Below are 18,286 nucleotides of genomic sequence, written 5' to 3'. Positions count from 1 at the left end.
TTCTCCTTATTTACTGCAAGTAATAAATCCTTCCTTCTACCAAAACAAACGAACAAACAAAAACACTATATTACATTGGGATAGAAGTCTGTAGGGGAAGGGAAATGGAAATATGAATTGAAGGAGAAAAAGGAAAGATGTAAGACTTTTACTGTTAAGAACTTACTCCTGCATTTTTAAAAATGAATGATACTGGGAATTAAATATAGATCCCACTACAGAGTTTTTTAAATGATGTAACAATTTAAAAAGTCAACATTTACAATATGCTAAAAAATGACATCCTTTGCAACTATTTAAACTTAGGATGAAAAGTTTTAGCAATGAACTTAAAAACATGCTTAGGGTACAGGGTTTTACAGAATTTTTAGGCACTATGAGAGCAAAAAAGCTGTAAGAACACTGCTGTAGAACAACCCTTCAGAAAACCCTTCCAAGACAAAATATTGAAGAGACAGAGAAAGAACAATTTCCCCACCTACCTAGCTTTGAGCGAGGATGGGCTGATGATGGGGTGAGGATTAGCATTCTCTCCACCCTCTTCTTAGTCATAAACACATTGGTTGAACCTGGTTCTGCAGCCAAGTTTCTAAAATTGATGATGAAGTTAGATATCTGATCTTAACTGCATTGCTGACGGGGATTAGACACTGGCTGAAGAGATGTATCTCACTCCTAAGGAGGACCGCTGGAGTACTTTTCTTTTAGTCTCCAGAAAGACTCATGAGACCATACCATAAAGGCTCACTAATTTTGTATTTATCTTATACGATGACAAATTTCGCCACTGGGGATGGAATACTGAATGTGTCTGACTGGCATTTCATTACTGACATGCATGAAGCAAAGAACTGGAAAGCTCTTACTTATTGTATAGTTAGTATGTTAAACATGGCAAATGTCCTAAGGAGTAATGTCGACAGACACATCTACATACCCTAAGCCCTCAGACTCCGCTTTTTCCCTTCTTTCTCAGATTCTTCTCCGCTGCCCCTTACCTCTTTTCAGCCACTCCTTTAGGAAGCAGAAAATCGTCTAGATATGATGGATGAGGCCAGCGCTTAATTCGCTGTCTACACTGTTTTAAAAATATTGACTTTCCTGTCCTCAAGCTCTCAGAGAGACAGTGGGGCTATTTAGAGCAGACGTTAGACCTACTCTAAATCTACTCCCATTTAGTAGAAGGAGGTAGTACAGTTTGAGATAAAAGGTGTCTTTAGAATCGGAAAGTCAGCTGAAAACCACAGTCCACCATTTACTAGGTATGTCGCTCAATTTCTCTAAATCTCAAGGCTCGCAAAGTCCTTAAAATGGGGTGCTAAGGATGAGAAATACATCAAGCACTTAGAAATGTACCAGCACATAGTAGGCCTTCAATAATCAACAGTTATGAAATCAGATGTTTAATGGTTTTAATGATTGTTTAAAATAGCCAACAGTTTTCTCTTGACATGATGTCAACTACTGTCATGTTTTTCCATTTCTTTAACCTCTTTGAAAACAAGTGATTTGGAAAATGACTACCTTTCATGTCTAAGTATAGGGTGTGCGTGTATAAAATGTACCTGCAGTACTAAAACCGGGAAAAGGACATACACAGGACGACGACTGCACAAATTTCACATATAGCATGGTGGCATATCCTTAACATGTTCTAAGCATTGCTGTGAAACATTTTAAAACATAAGCATGGACTCTATCATCAGTTCTTTTAAAGTCTATCCAAATTTAATTGGTAATCTAACACCTCCCCCTTCAAATTAGCAGAGTTTTTTTTTTTTTTTTTGGTTGTTTGTAAAATACTTATTATTTTAAGGCTGTAGGGACACTGGTACTCCCAAAATTCTCATTTGTGTATAAATGAGTACAACCTCTAAAGCAATTTGACAATGTGTATCAAGGACTTAAAACGGATCTACATGCTTACTCAGCAGGGAAGGAATACATACTAACCCAAACAAACAGATTTATGTACAAGAGTATTCATTACATCACAACTTAATAATAGTAAAAAATGAAGCCGCTTGATGTCCGCTGCAGGGGACTAGATATAGAGCCATCATCCCATGGAACATCATGCAGCTTAAAAAAAATTAACAATGGGATTAAGTGAAAGAAACAAGGTATAAAGCAGTATTTGGCTATGATTCCAAATTTGTGTATGTCACTGTGATTCTCAAGCGGGAATAAGAGAAAATTTACAATAAAGAATTGGAATTACACATAGTGATCAAAATCCACAGCTTGAAAGGACACGCTGTTAAGACTCGCTACCCACGTCCTAATTTTAAAAAGAAGTGTGGGATGAGTACACTGTTGATTCAGACCCTTTTTATGAATGGCGGAGAGAGGAAAGTGGATAATAAAGCTAACATGTCTGCAACTGGTATTCAGCCTCTTTCAACTGTCAGTTTAATGAAACTTTTGGGTGACTTTTACACCACACACACCAATGTTCACTACCTAGCTAGTAAGTTTTGGGGGAGCGTGCAGAGATGAGAGACGGTAGGAAAAGGTGAGGACTCACATAACCTTCCAATATGCACAATTTTGCACGGTGTAAGAGTAAATGAAACACTGTCAGCACACACACACACACACACACACTCTCTCTCTCTCTCTCTCTCTTTCTCTCTCTCTCTCTGATTCTGATCTATAGACGCATATTTAAAGCACGCCCACTCTAAGCAGAAATGCCTCAACACACCACCTGACCCTCCCTGAACTCACGTGCATTTCATTACTACTTTTAAAACTCTTAGTTTATTCCCAAAGCCCACCACTACCACCACCAATCAAACAAGGCTAACACGCATGCCAAGACTGTTTTTCAGCGTTCATGAACTTTCCTGCCTTTATTTTTCACATCAGTACTTCAAATGTCTGATCTAACCCCACAGAAAAGAACGGGAACAAAAATGCCTTTGGACGTTTATACGTCTCATGTTACTCACTCCTGTACTCCAGAAAAGGAGTAACCCAAGTCCTTGTGACTTGAAATGACATCTTTCTGCTCAGTGCTGTTCTGACTTGGCCTGTGTGACCACAGCTCTATCTGCTTGCCCGCCAGCCTGCACCCAGGTGCTTCTGGCAGCCCCATAGCAGAAGCAAGCCTGTTTCTGCAAACAGTCTGAAATCGCACGAAGCCAACATCAACTGAAGTTATTACCAAAACACAAAGGACAAAACACGCCTAAACTGCCACCTTACACGTCAGAACTCTCAAACTGAAAGGTATCTATTGCTTGACAGTATGCACATCCATCTACTCGATTGCAGATGTCAACCTGCAGAACAAACAGCTGGGAGACGTTTGGTTGGTTTCTGGTTGTCAATTTCAGGAAACACAAGCATTTCTTAGTTCCGAGCTCACGTTCCAAGTCAATACAGGTGTTGGTGTATTTTCAATTATTTTCCAGGCTAGAAAGGCGCTAAGCTAATAATTAACCTTAAGCATACCATCACCTCTGCTAAAAACATTTTCTACACACAGCCCTAAACTACTTTCTCTTCAGGTAAACAAAACAGACAAGCTGTAATAAAACGTCTCCGAGAAATGTGATCCCTTCCATTGGTCACCCAGGAGCCTTTCCCCTAAAATCTGTTCCTTCTTGTGGCGGAGGGGGAGGAGAGTATCCAAAATAAAGGTGCCACCCAAAGCACAATTATTTTGTAAGAAAGTTGCCTAAGATAACTCATACAGGGTTTCCCAGGTTGAGTAATTCTTGCAGGCGGGTGAAGAGAGACAGCTCGCCTCCAAGATTACTATCTGCAGAGGCTTCCCTTATGTTGAATTTTTTTTTTTTTTTTTTTTTGCGTCCTTTTAAATTATACTACTAGGGCTCTGATTTTCACACCTCTAGCTGCTGCTGGGGGGAGTTGAGAGCGACGCGCCAGGGCTGCGGCAGCCGCTCGAGCCAAGTCCAACGCTGGGGGACGGGCAGCCCACTCCCCACAGGGTCCCACCCTCCCGGGCACACGCGTGCAGAGACGCGCCGAGGCTGCGGTCCGCGGGCGGGGACTCACCGCTGTCCAGCCGCGCGATCTGGGGCAGTCGGTAAGTGCTGACCAGCAGGTCCAGCGGAACGGCCACGGAGCTCCACTTCACATCCTTGAGGCTGCAGCCCAGCGAGGGCGCCGGGTCCATCTTCCCCGCCTCCTTCGGCCCCGCGCTCCCGCCGCCGCCGCCGCCGCCTGCACCACCCGCGCCTCGGCGGCCGCCGCTGCTCGCACTTGCGGTCTGGGGCGCGCGGAAGGCGCCGGTCACTCTGGCCGCGGGCAGCCCGGGGGCGCGGCGGCGGGGAGGGAGGGGGCCCGCGGCCGGCTCAGCTGCCGCTGCGGTACATGGCCGGGCGCCCCGCGTGCCCTCAAGCCTGGAGAGGACTCGCAGCAAGCCAGCGGCGGCGGCGGGCGGCGGCGGCCGGGGTGTATGCGGCGGCTCCCGCTCCGCCTCCTCCTCTGGCCCCGGGTCTGCAGCTGCGGCGGCCGCCCGCTCGCCTCCTCCTTCTTTTACCCCTCCTTCCCTCCGCCTGGAGCGTGTGAGGAGGAGCCGCGGGTCTGAGAAACGCCATAGCAGCGTTCCCAGCACTGACTAATCAACAAGGTGCGAGCGACGCCTGCGCAGCTCGGGGAGACACCGCCCCCGCCTCCGCCCCCGCCTCCCCTGCACCACCCGCCCCGCCCCGCTCCGCCCCGCCTCCCTCTCGGCCTCCTCCCGCTGTAGCCGGGCTGGCTCCGTTCGCTGTTGGCTCCCGGGTCTGGCCGCGGCTCAGGCGGCTCGGCGCGCTCTGCAAGCTTTAGCTCTCGCTCCCCCATCCGACCGTTCGGGGGCCCTGCAACCTCGCCCGGGCGCCACCGTGCGCCCGCACTCCTTCGCTACCCAGGGCCTGCCCGAAGGGCGCCCTGGAGGAACGCAGCGAGCTCAGGAATCTTTCTCAGTCTTCATGTCGGGCACTCTCCCGACTACCCCGACCCTGTTAGCACTGGAGTTGCTACTACAGGACACAAAAAAGACCTGTTTGGTGCCCACCTCCTGAGAGTTACACAGACAAACGAAGCTGGGAAAGGCAGGCGGGGACCATCCCCTGCCGTGTCCCCCGCCAGCCCTACAATTCTCCAGAAACGCAGCTGGTAGTTACCCCCAGCAGTCTAGACTTTGGCTGCTAGGCAGAATGGAAAAGGCCGAAGCACCGAGAAGCAGAAAGGTAATGAATGATGAGTACCCACGCAGGGGAAGGTGACTGTCGGTTTAGTACCTTCATTGTATGGACAAACTGCTGGAGACCGCAGAGGATGAGGCTAACAACAGCTGTGGACACGCCAAGGGTTACTGGGAGACGACTGGGACCAGATGTTTTCACATGCTTTTATCACTCATTTCTCTCCCAAGCTTAAAGGTTGGAATAGTTCCCGTTTTTTAGATACGCGTACCAGGACATTAGATAGTTTGGCAACATTACACACTTGTAGATAGCCTTGCCGAGATACAACCCCACAGTCTGCCTTCCGTGACAAACACTCTGTTTTCCCTGATATTGCGTATGGCCTGCTTACTGCAGACAGAGCTCAGAATGTAAAGGTGGCTGTAAGATTCCTGCTTCTTCAGGCACATCCTGACATTTATGTGCTAATCTTTTTTTTTTAGCGTTATTTTACACCGGCAGAGGTGAATGATGGCCAGGTGAAAGGGTTACATATCAGTTCTTTATATTTTTCAATATGTATTCAGTGTTCAGCGCATGTAAGACAAAACAGCACCTGCTTCGCCCGCCCAAGGGGACTTGAAAACATCCGCTGCCTTTCAGTGGGCTGGCTTAGTTCTGTGCCAATGAATAAACCTCTCCATAGCAATTAAAGAAAAACACGGAGATTCTTCTACTCCCACTTTCCCTGTCCTCTCACTTTGAAATACTGGCGATGATTTTCACAAAAGTCTTCTGCTGAAAGTTTTGACCTTTCTGTCACTGATGTTAAGTTTTTGGAAAAGTCTTGAAAAAAAAGTGGGAAAGATTTTAGTGTCGGTTTTACTCAGAATCACAGGTCCATAAAGTTCTAAGTTTTGCCCACAGAAAGAAGAATTTTTGAAAACTTAAAGGAGCTAAGTGCCAGCTAATTTTTTTTCTATCTAAATATTTAATCATTTCTGGAAATAAAGCTGAGTTCAAAAATGATACAAGAAACATTTAAGAATGGATAGGGTCAGGGGTCCTTCGACCAGTTTGTAGATCCTAAAACCATATATGGTAGATTGATTTTAAAAAATAACTTTCTGCGACTATTATATCCTCTTTAAAAACTTCAGGAAATAGAAGTAGTTCCTTCCCATGCAAGGATTGGTGACTTGTGACCGAAAGACAAGATAAAAAGTAAAAAGATTAATGCAATCAGCTTTTTTTTTTAATCAATAAAGAACTTAGATTTGCTCTTAATGCTGGCCTTGCAGAAAAGTTTTCATTTCAACCTTGAGTATTAGAGGGAAGAAATTTTAATGAGCTACAAATTCTTATGTAAGTCTCCTGTTGTGGCAGAACTCTTTCAGAAAGATCTTATTTGTGAGACAGAGAGAGTTTTGGTTAAACTCTACGGAAAATAAATCAGCTGAGAAGGGTAATCTTTCAGTCTGGCTGACCTACACTTCCAAACATGATATGAGGAGGCGTGTTTCTTAAGATTGTTGGGCCGATATAAACCACGTACATAAAAGCAAAACAGCTGGGTACAGGGGCAAAACTTATGAGATTTTGCAGTTTATGAAAAAGAAACATCCAAGAAAAATTTTCTGTAGAGCAGAATTCAATGTGCTGTTCCCTGGTTCCTGCCAAATACCTTTTTAAATTGACGTTTGTGGGAGGCGGCATTTTATGGTGATTAAAAATATTGACTCCAGCGCCAGATGGCGTGGGTTTCATTAGTGACTCTGCTCCTATTCAGGATCTTGGGCAACTTGCTATTTCCTCCTCTGAAAAATGGGGATAATCGCTATAGACTGAATGTTTGTGCTCCCCCCAAATTCGTATGTTGAAACCTAATCCCCAGGTGGTGCCTTTGGGAGGTGATTAGGTCTTGAACAAGAAAATAGGCCCTCACCAGACTCAGAATCTACCAGCGCCTTGATCTTGGACTTCCCAGCCTCCAGCCCTGTGAAAAATAAATTTCTGTTGTTTATAAGCCCCCTAGTCTATGATATTCAGTTATAGCAGCCTAGATAGACTAAGATAACAATAATAGTTCTCATCTCATAGGACTGATATGAAAATGTAATCCTTTAATATATGTTAAGCATTTAGAATAGGGCCTGACACATAGGAAGGGCTATGGAAGCATTTGCTGTTGTTATTAAAAGAAGTATTGGTTTTGAAGGGCAAAATTTAAAAAAGAAATGAAGAGGCAAATGGAGCGGTGAGGAAATGATTTGATTTTGGAAGAACAGTTACATCTGGCAAAGAGTAGAGAGCATCATTCCTCAAACAGGAAACCCAGGTGCCTGCTCCCAGCTGTGGGACCTGAGTCCCTAAATCTAGAGTCTATGGGGTTATTCGACACTAATTTTGCAGTAAGCCAGCCCTGCTACCCAGCAGATCCAGGCAGTGGCCATGATGACCCTTCATATGCTGATCTAATGATGCTGATAAGCCCGGGAGTGAATCAGGCATATGATACTATAGGACTCCTAGGAGGGACATTTCATGACTTCCTAACTGTGAAACTTCTGTTTATACATACATATCTCGTTAATTCTCTGCATTATCAGCTTTGCAAGAAAAAAACATTACATGTTGGTTTTCCCAGTATCGGAATGTCCTGGGTCACATAATATGCTAGTGGTCAAGTGTGATATCGAAGTTCACAGCCCCGGTGGTTTTCTAGGTCTCTAAGCTCTTTTCCCTTTCAAGAGGTGGTCCTCTTGGCTTGGAATGCCTTTCTTCCTTTCTCTTCCGTGAAATCCTGTCTCCCGCAAAGAGCTGACCACTCCTTTCCCTGTGTCACCATCGTACCTGGCAATACCCCCAACGCTTTTAATTGTGAGAGTTGCTCTGTGATTTATTATCTGTTTTTATGTTGGCTTTCCCTACTAGACCACAATTAGCCATGGCCACTAAAAGTGTGTTTTCTTCACCTTTGTTTCTCCAGCTCTCGTTACCATGCCTGGCACATGGAAAGTGCTCATTTAATGTTGAACTGAATAATCAATAGGCCGAGTCATCCTCACACTCTGTATTATTTAGCAGGACACTGCATCTCTGGATTTTAAATGATTAATGTTCATCAGGTCTAGAAATTTTCAAGGTTCTAGTTCCATACAACAATGGTTACTATTAGATTGGCCCCCAATTCTTTTCATTCATCTGAAAATTTAAATTTTATTTATTAAAATCAAGTTCTGCAATTTTGTCACTGAACTAGAAATGTACCTCTAGACCATCAGTTACAACACATTAAAACTGTTAGCATGTTGTTAGTTTATTGTTTGTTAGCTTATTTGTGGTCTCCTTTGCCAGGACTTTACTGTCAGAAAGCCTTGCTTTATTACATTTGCATCCCCAGCACTTGTCACATAGTAAGTTCTCTATATAGGTAAATTGATCAACCTATCTATCAATCTATCTCTCTTTCATCTATCTATCTATCTATTTATCTATCTATCAAGAGAATGTATAAATGAGTAAACAAAATACCATAAAGAAGCATATCCCATATGGGTACTTTCGGGAAGGATTTTAAAACATATTCAGAATTTTACTTTGTCATCTCTTCCTTTCCTGCTTTTGATACAGGATGTGCCTTTCTTAAGTAGATCATTGAATAATACGTATATTACAGTGTCAAAGTAGGAATATTAAGGGAAAATATCCATATTAAGGAAAAACATTCCAAGTTGCAAGTTGGATTTTGTGGGCATGTTTGCTTTTTGAAACCATATACAACATAGCCCTATTTAAAAATATGTATCGCGTTGCAACCCAGAATACACATATTATCAAAACAAAAGTTTTCCAAAATAATACTTTTTTGTGTACTTCTAATGTGTACCGAATCCTTTTAATCTATTTTTTAATCCTTTTAATCTATTCTTTACTGTTTAATTTTTTCAACATCAGTCATGATCCACTAATTTTATTTCACAGTCCATAACACAAGCTACAGTGTTAAAACCACCATTTTAAATAATAGTTCTTTTTGTGCATTGTTTATAATTTAGCAAAGCAGGGAACATTATGGCTGAAGTTGTAGGAGCTTCTAAAATTCAAAAATAATCAGAAATATAAAGAGCAGGGCTTCCCTGGTGGCGCAGTGGTTGAGAGTCCGCCTGCCGATGCAGGGGACGCGGGTTCGTGCCCCGGGCTGGGAAGATCCCACGTGCCGCGGAGCGGCTGGGCCCGTGAGCCATGGCTGCTGAGCCTGCGCTTCCGGAGCCTGTGCTCCGCAGTGGGAGAGGCCACAGCAGTGAGAGGCCCACGTACTGCAAAAAAAAAAAAAAAAAAAAAAAAAAGAAATATAAAGAGCAAATGATAATTTAATTACTGTATTTACCAAAATCATCATTGTACATGTGTGTGCATGTGTGTAACTTTATAGGTTATAGGTTTGGGCTTATGAAGAAGCAAGCTCTTTGTAGATGGTGTTTTTCCTCCCAAACAAGCACAAGACGTCAGTCTGAGAAGCTGCTGGTGATGAGTAGTGGTCCTGACTCCCGTGTGCTTTTATAAATTATGTGAAAGGCTTTCCAAAGGAGTAGTTAAGTGATTCATAGTTTAGCTATCCAATTCTGCAGTTTCAAGAAGTACTTTACTAAAATAAAGCACAATTACTAACTAATCACTAATTATTTATTTTTCATATATTAATAAATTGTTTTGAATCGTACATTTAACATATTAGTTAAAGAAATAGATAGCTTAATTGGCTATATCACTTAAGAAGTAGATAAGCTAAGATTCTTTCCACCTAGAAAATTGTATGGTTCATGATATAATTTATATTTTCTTAATAAATGTATTTAATGTGACAAAGCACAGGTAGAAAACCTTTCATTTTATTTTTATTAGTGCCCAAATAATAATTATTAGTAAATATTTCTTAGTGCCAGAAATCTTCACAGGATGTGTACAGCTTTGTTGTTGGTGTTCTGATGATTTGAAGCTTCAAAGGAGTTTTAGTGTCAGAGGCAGTTCCATTTTTAAGCCTCTCCCTTGAAAGATAATGAGATTTTAGCTCCCTGCTGACAAATCCTCTAAAGAAAGTCCATCATATGTTTCCACCCCTCTTTTGAAGTAACCAGTGAAAAGAGAAAGACAGGGAAAGTGGGGTTATGCTGGACACCTCTCTTGGATACCCGACCACCCTGGTCCAAACTGGATGCATCTTTCTTCCCTGACTGCTCTCATACTCAGGTTCCTGGTTTATGAAGGCTGGAGTGTCACCTTCACTTACGTAGAATTGCTTGAGATCATGCTTAACTTCTCTAGTAGATTTTCTACTCATTCCCAAACCCACTTCTTGAAGAGTTTATGCCTTTCCCTCACCTCAGAAACAAATTTAAAATTCTCCAAAATGGTGTTTAAATGTCTATTTTATAAAATTTTTAAAATATAGAAAATCCCCCAAAAGAAAAAATACAACCTATAATCCCATCACCCTGCTAACAATTTATCACTCTTCGTATTTGGTACATATTCTTCTACTTATAGTATATATGTATGTGTGTGTATCTGTTTAATTTGGATCAACCTATAATTTTGTAGTCTGCCTTTCTCACTCATTTTACCATGTTGATATGTATTCCAAAATGTGATTTTTTAAATTAACGACTGTATAGTATTCCACATAAGAAACATGCTTAGAGAGTTGGATAGTTTATCCAACTCTTTATGATTTGGTATTTTTATTGTTTGTAATTTTTATATTATTAATAACATCCTCATGACTATCCTTATAGGTAAATCTTTGGGCGTATTCATGATTTTCCTCCTTAATATAAATTCCTATAAGGGAGAATTGTTGTATTAGAAAGTGTAAACTTATTTTTTAAGGCTTTTGATACATATTGCCAATTTACTTTCCCAAAATGTAAGAATTTTCACTTCCACAACTTGGATACTGAAGATTCCACATTATCTTTTCCTTTTAAAACTCTTTTTGCTTTAGAATTTTTAAAGGCAAAAGCTTTTAAAAGTATTTGAACAAGTACTAAGAAGTAACAAAAATAGAGTGTAGTTAGCAATTACTACATGTGATTCTATGAGTGGGCCAGAATATTTAATAGTAGATGCAAGACCCTGGATAAAACATTCTTCCTAAATTTAGTAAGAACACCTATAACTAGAAGAATAAGAAAAAATTTTGAAGATATTTGGGGAGGTCAAATTTAACAAGAAAATTGCCAGACAAAATACTGAAGTACAGTAAAAGTCCATCAAATGTCAAAATAAGAACTAGTAGGCAAATATTTATGTATATAACTATGAAGATAATGCTTTTCATGCTTCTGTTCAAGACCTTCATTTGTATTTTCTGAGCTTATAAATTTTTCCATTTCTTGACTTTATTATTATAGATAAATAAATGCATTTAATTTTTTTTAATCCTCACCATTAAATCTATAGAGGGATAAACATATCTAGCTTAAGTTGATCTACCCTTGAAATCACACTACATTTGAATAAGCACTAGGGATTCATGAGGGGGAAGACCACTGAGTTCCACTTGGCTCTATACTATTCAAGCTAATGTAGTGGAAGATGGTCTCATTAGAATGATTGTGCAGACTCTCTGTAGGTCTCCTCAGAGGTTCTGACCCTGTAGTTGTAAAAAACATCTCTGCTTTTCTTCTCAAACTCTCATTGAAATTATATTTTGAAATGTATTCATCTTGCATTATTTTTGTAACTCAGATGATTAAAACACCTTTTTTTCCCACTACTTCGTTTGTAACAACAAGTTAAAGTCTTACCTGCTATTTTCAAATATTTTATCATTCTATATCATCTATTCTCTGGAGTTTCTTTTTTCTACCTTACCACGTGCTTCAGAGTCACACCTGAACACCTGAAAGTCACAGTCTTTTCCAAGGATTCAAGTCATTTGTCACACTTTGGAATTGATATAAATGGAAATGAATTCACTAAAAAGAAGAAGAAGAGGAAGAGAAGAAGGACAAACATAGGCAATGTTAATATTAACTTTGCTCTTTATATATGCTAGTATTATAAATGCTTTGTATTTACCATTTAAAAAAGGTTAAATATGTCAATTTGAAAATATTGACTATGTTCCAGTTTATCTATTACATGTCTAACTTATCAGGAGTTTAGCAGGAGAAAAAGAAAATATTCATAATAATTAGGAACAGCAGCCAAATCTATTCTATTGCTGATATGTTTATTATGGTAACTAATACCCTTTCAAAAGAGCACCATACTATAGTCTGTCCATTTTTCCATTCATTAAAATTTTAAATGTACTTTGATTGAATTGCTACATAAATGTTCACAGCTCATCTCCCACTCTTCACCTATCTATCTATCCATCCACTCATTCAATAAATATTTATTGAATACTTATATGCCAGGCACAAGCCAATAGGGATGCAAAGATAGTTCTTGTTCTCAAGTGTCTTAATCTAGTAAGAGAGCCAGAAACACAGGAAATAAAGGTAATTACAATCCAGTGTGGTAGGGATTAGAGATGTGTACTGATATTTTGAGGCTATGAAGGGAGTTTCTTACGCGGCAAGGAACTGGATGAGAAAATCATAGACTTCTTCGAGGAGATGACCGACTAGTGAAGCACGCAACAGAACAAATTAGCCAAGTCAAGACAAGACAGAGGGAGAGACTAGGAAGTGAACCCTAGAGAAAAGGAGCTGAGTCAGTAATAGCATGGAAGCGAGAAGCAGCATATTACATGGGAAGAACTATAATTAGTGTGATTTTGCTGTATCTTGAGATTTGAAGGAAGGAGTGGCTGAGATGAAGCTGGAGAGTTAGATAGGATTCAGATCATGGAGACATTTGTCTGTCCTGTGAAGGAACTTGAACTTTATCATAAAGGACCTGTAGTAGGTGACCTATGGTGTTCGTTATGGGAGCTACTGCGAGGTCTTAGGCACCGAATTTGTTAACCAGCTTTGAATTTTTGAAAAGAGTGTTTTGGAAAGTGTATACAAGATGGATTCAAAGAAAGAAATAGAACACACATAGGAGACAGTAGAAGACGCTGGTGATGGTTGATCAAGGGTTGAAACAGGACAGTCTATTCTAGACATGAAAATAAGGGAACAGACATAGGATATTTGTTAAGGAGGTAATATCCTCAGAACCTATTTATTAATTCACTTCATGGGATAAAACAGCTCTCCCAAAATGATCATGAATCCCAAGCAGGTCTGTGTAGAACCCAGTATGGGTAGGACATTGTGCACAAGGACAAGGATGAGAACTTTGAAATAAGAATAACATGGAACTATCAAGTCAATCCATTATGGATCAGACTGGAGATAAAGTCACTTTGAAAAGGTAGGACAACCCCCAGGTCAAAATGAGTCTTTGTTGACAGTATCAATACTTAACAGACTCTAGTGGCATGGTTTACCTCAGGCTGATTCTATTAAACTGTGTTCTGACGACATGCCTGCCTAGCAATGAGAATTCCTTGTGGATTTCTTGCATGAGGCCCTGGAAATGATGATTCCTTTAACAGTTTCAGGAAGGAAGAGACTAGTGAATATGTCGGAAGATGAGAGAATAGGTTCAATTCTGGACACGTTCAATTTGGGTCACCTGTAAAATATCCAGATGTGACGTAGACAATTGGAAACAGGGAGCTGGAGTTGGGAAAGAAATTAAGGACGAAGATGCATATTTGGCAGCCGCAGTCATGTGAATGGATAAAATTTCCCAAAGGACATAGATGCAAAGAGATGTGGGACAATGACAGAATCTTGAGGGCTTCCTACAACAGAGGCAGACCCAGCAAAAGATACTGAGAAAGGTCAGAGAAATAGGGAGAGAATGATAATTTTTTGAGTCTTTTCCTTTTCCTTCCCTTAACTTCCTACATGAAACTATCTCTTGGTCAGAACCAATTTTGTCCTTCTCTATAGTATTTTGGGTAACTATGACCACAGTTGTAACATACCATGGTTATATGTGTGCTTTTCTTAAACTCCTTATTAAATAGTAAACTTCTTGATTGGCACTAACAAGATTTTACTGACTCTGGAACTAACAATTTAGCCTGCCACAGTTTCACGGATCCTGGCAGAAGACAGGAGACTCCCAGATCAGAGATAAAGGATTTATTACTCTTAGCTCATCAGGCAGCATGAACTTCATGTTCACATCAGTTTTCCTTGTCCCCCAAGTTCCATGGCGTGACTCAGAATGCCCAGGTGGATGCTGCATGCCCAGTGAGTTTGTGTTACAGCTAAGACACCCTGAGAACCAAATCTTTAACAGGCAAACCTGACCTACCTTTTCTTCAGAAGGAGATGTCACTTTTATTACTGGACATTACAGAAACTACCCTCTGCTCCAAAGGGAGACATTGCCTCTACCTTCTAAGACCGTTCGCTATACATACATCCTTGAAAGGATGCCCTGGAACAAAAGCTATCAATGCCTCTGCTCAAAAGATGTGCAGAAACACTGGAGACCCGTGAAGATTTGTCTGCCTTTAGGCACACTTAATTTCTCCTATATTTTCAGGTTCATATTGCATCTCCCAGGTTAGTGCCTTGCATATGACAGGTACTAATAAATATTTGTTGAAATATGATTTAGAAGTAACATCAACAACAGAGATAATTTAGCAGACTTCTCCCTAGAATTGTTTATAATAGGCTGGTATACAAACTCCTTTTAACTGCTGCTGTATGCTATTTAGAGAAACGGCTCAGTTATAACTGTAACCTCCTTGAGAACAACAATGTGTATTCATCGTTTTTGCTTCCAGAGTCTTAAACAGAGTCTAGAACATAATAATAGATAAAGATTCATTAAGTAAATAGAAATACATGGAGGATCACATAACGCAAATGATGCAGAATTACTAAGTACATTGCCCTTCTTCGGCCCTCCACTGCTCCTTGGTAACAATATAATCGGTTTTGTACTCTCCAAACCATCTGAAGAAAGGAAGATGAGAACACCCATTCCTGCTAAACTCTAGTAACTTGGTGGATTACTCCTACACAAAGCATTTTTTTTAAACATCAAGAGCAGTTTGGATGTCAAGGATATGATGAAATGGGCTTTTTCATCTCTTGGTGGTGGAAATGTAAATTGGTGTATATTTATGCATTTGGCTATTTTCAATGAGGCTTTAAATGCCTACTTGCCAATTAAATTTGGAGAAACTGCCCTAAGTAAATTAACCTAACTACAGAAAGGAAGTTTTGTGTTTTTTGGTTTTTGGTTTTTTTTTTTGCGGTACGCGGGCCTCTCACTGTTGTGGCCTCTCCCGTTGCGGAGCACAGGCTCCGGATGCGCAGACTCAGCGGCCATGGCTCACGGGCCCAGCCGCTCCGCGGCATGTGGGATCTTCCCGGACCGGGGCACGAACCCGTGTCCCCTGCATCGGCAGGCGGACTCTCAACCGCTGCGCCACCAGGGAAGCCCGAGAAAGGAAGTTTTATGCACAGATATATTAAACCCAGAAATGTATTTGCAATAGCACAAATTTCAAAAATTTCTGTTAAACTTAAGAAGGAATTCTACCATGAAGTGGTGAACCTCTGTATAGACCATGGAAAGACATTGCCAAGTTTTCTGCCTTGGAGATCTTTAAGAAGAATAAATGATCACCACTCCTAGACAATTTAAACATTGGTGCCATGTCTTTCCCAAGGTCTTTTCCATTTCATTTAGTCTATGTTGTATGATCTATCCTTCTCTATAAGGAAAGGTAATAAAGTTTTCAATTGCTCGTTGTATTTACCCGGGGCTTGATCTTTTAGTAGAATCATATTCACTAGAAATCAAACTCTCTGGGGGATGCATAGTCAATATGAAAACATTTTACATTTCTAATAGTGGGGGAAGGTATTGACTTCCAAATTGTTTCAGGGACTAGAAAGTTGCTTTAAAACTTTTATTTTGATATAGAATCATCCAACATTATTTGTATTGCTCAAAGACATTAGGTCAAATGAGATCTTATCATTTTATGTTCTATTATTCCGCCAAAAAAAGTGTCACAAGGTCAGATGAAATCAGGAAGTGAGAAGCAAAGCACAAGAATACTTGCTTAAGGATTATTTCATGAAAAAAACATAAAACCCTGACGAAATACACTTAGTGCTTTCAGAATTTCGTTAAACTAAGTGTTGCCACTGGGCTTGTACCACGTCAAAAAGCAAATCCCACATCTGGAGGGAAGATGCAATAAGTTAATAAAGCATTTGAGCTTTTTGTATTAGTTATAATTCCATCCAGAAAAAGAGTTAATAGGGTTCTTCTTATTAGTAAATCTCATTAATGCCAAAATTTACATTAACATATTTAATTTGCTTTTATTTGAACTACATGCTCTTGGGTCTCATTAATACACATGTGAGCTTTGGTGCCCTTGATTTTCAGGGAAACTTTGGTGGGCAGTTTACACCACCTTGCTCAGGATTAAAGAAACACAGAGGAGTGCATTTGGCCAGTTTGGGTTTTTCTGCTTTCTTTACATTTATATGGTTAACATAGACAATGGAAATTGACAAAGGAAATAGGGTTACCATCTTCTGGGGTGAATCCATCTCGAGCTCCCTGGGAAGTAAAGATGACAATATCCTCTTTATTACCTTTCAGACTAAAAAGACAGAGAGGGTGAAACAGGGTAGGAGCTGAGAGGAAACCTGAAAATGGGAAAGCAAGGTAAAGGTGGAACAAAGAAGATGGAGAGCTGTGTGTACCTGAGGAAAAGCCTATTGGAAATGACGGAGCTATGGAAATGGGCAAGAACTGTATTGCTAGGGGTTATGAGATAAGCAGAAAACCTCAAGGGAAAACAATGAGGGAGGGGGGTTTGTGAGTGGAGGCAAGGGAGGGAAAGAAGAGGGGAAGGGAAATCATAAGATAAAATCAAATTTGTGTTAATAAGTTTTATTTTCCTTTCCTGGCATGAAAGTGGGTACAGGAATGCAAATATTTTCCTAAGTCCTGAGAAATCCATTATTGGTTTCTGAGACTTCCTGCCAAATTTATTTCAATCATTTGTAATACATACCAGTGGGGATATTGCTTCAAACATATATAGAAGTAAAGTTAAGCCAACAAATATTCCATTTTATTACTCAGGTACAAACATTTCAAGTTTTCCCACTGGTATCAAATGGAAGCTTTTACTGATCCAACAATATGGGCTGCATTGTACAACACCTGACAATGCAGTGAGCGATTGGGTTAGCATTTTGTTATAAAACATTAAGAGTTTCCTATGTTACTATAAAAGTCATCTTAAAATCAATCATTCTTCTAGCATGTTTTTTTTACAATGGTGAAATTACAGAAATATAGCTTGTTTAGGGTTTGATAAAGGAACACACCATACAGCCACCATTTCAATACTATTTCGCCTGAGTAGTCCCTTTGTATCCAAGTAATAGTCCTAATCGGCAATCTACATGTGCCTTTGTATCTCCTTTGGTGCCCTAGAGACACCACACTATTGCCTTAAAATAGTGATTTAAAGCAAGATTTTTATAGTAGCTTAAGAATGGAGCCCTCATTCTTGTTTATTTTTGTTTTTGTTTTTGCTTTGCTTTATGTTTTAGCATAGATTCAAGAAAGCAATGAAAGGTACCTGCAATTAATACAGTAAAGTTGTCATTAAAAGCACTGGTATAGCTGTTAAGTACCTTACTCTACAAAGACAGTGTAAGGTAACTTTAATTCTCAACATGAACAATTTATGACCATTTTAAGAATTATGAGAGTTTTATTTGAATCCCTTGCAAATAACTGTTTAGTAGTAGCTTTTGTCATATTTTAAATGACTTGCATCCAGATGGATTGAAACTCCACATTTGTCTCAGAAGAAATACCTGTTTCACGTGAACTGTGGGGAAAGAGCATCTCCTGCCTTTCTTACTTATCTGCAAGACTGAATTGGGTGTGGGTTGGGGTGAGGGACGGTAGGCTGTGGGTCAGGTGTGGGTCAAAGTGCAGACTGGGTGGAAGCAGAATCAATGGCAGTGATCCCAGGGCGATTTGTTTGCACTGTTCCTTGAGTAGGGTGGGTTAAGAGAATGAAAAATAAGAGGAGTGTATGTATGAGATGGTGCTTTGGTATTTGAAGT

General features: G+C 40.3%; 1 protein-coding gene across 2 annotated transcripts in view; it reads right to left on the bottom strand.

Moving 5' to 3' along the window:
* The window catches only part of GAREM1 (GRB2 associated regulator of MAPK1 subtype 1), a 206,443-nt gene extending 202,233 nt beyond the window's left edge, over positions 1-4,210 (bottom strand). For both annotated transcript variants that reach the window (XM_030876493.2, XM_030876494.2), the window contains exon 1: positions 4,027-4,210. In XM_030876493.2, the coding sequence (XP_030732353.1) occupies positions 4,027-4,147 (121 nt within the window). In that variant the 5' untranslated portion in view covers positions 4,148-4,210. The remainder of the gene's footprint in view (positions 1-4,026) is intronic.
* Between the last annotated feature and the right edge of the window lie 14,076 nt (positions 4,211-18,286).

This window comes from Globicephala melas, chromosome 13 (assembly GCF_963455315.2).
Source record: "Globicephala melas chromosome 13, mGloMel1.2, whole genome shotgun sequence".
NCBI classification, from domain to species: domain Eukaryota; kingdom Metazoa; phylum Chordata; class Mammalia; order Artiodactyla; family Delphinidae; genus Globicephala; species Globicephala melas.
This window is presented reverse-complemented; position numbering and strand designations above follow the sequence as displayed.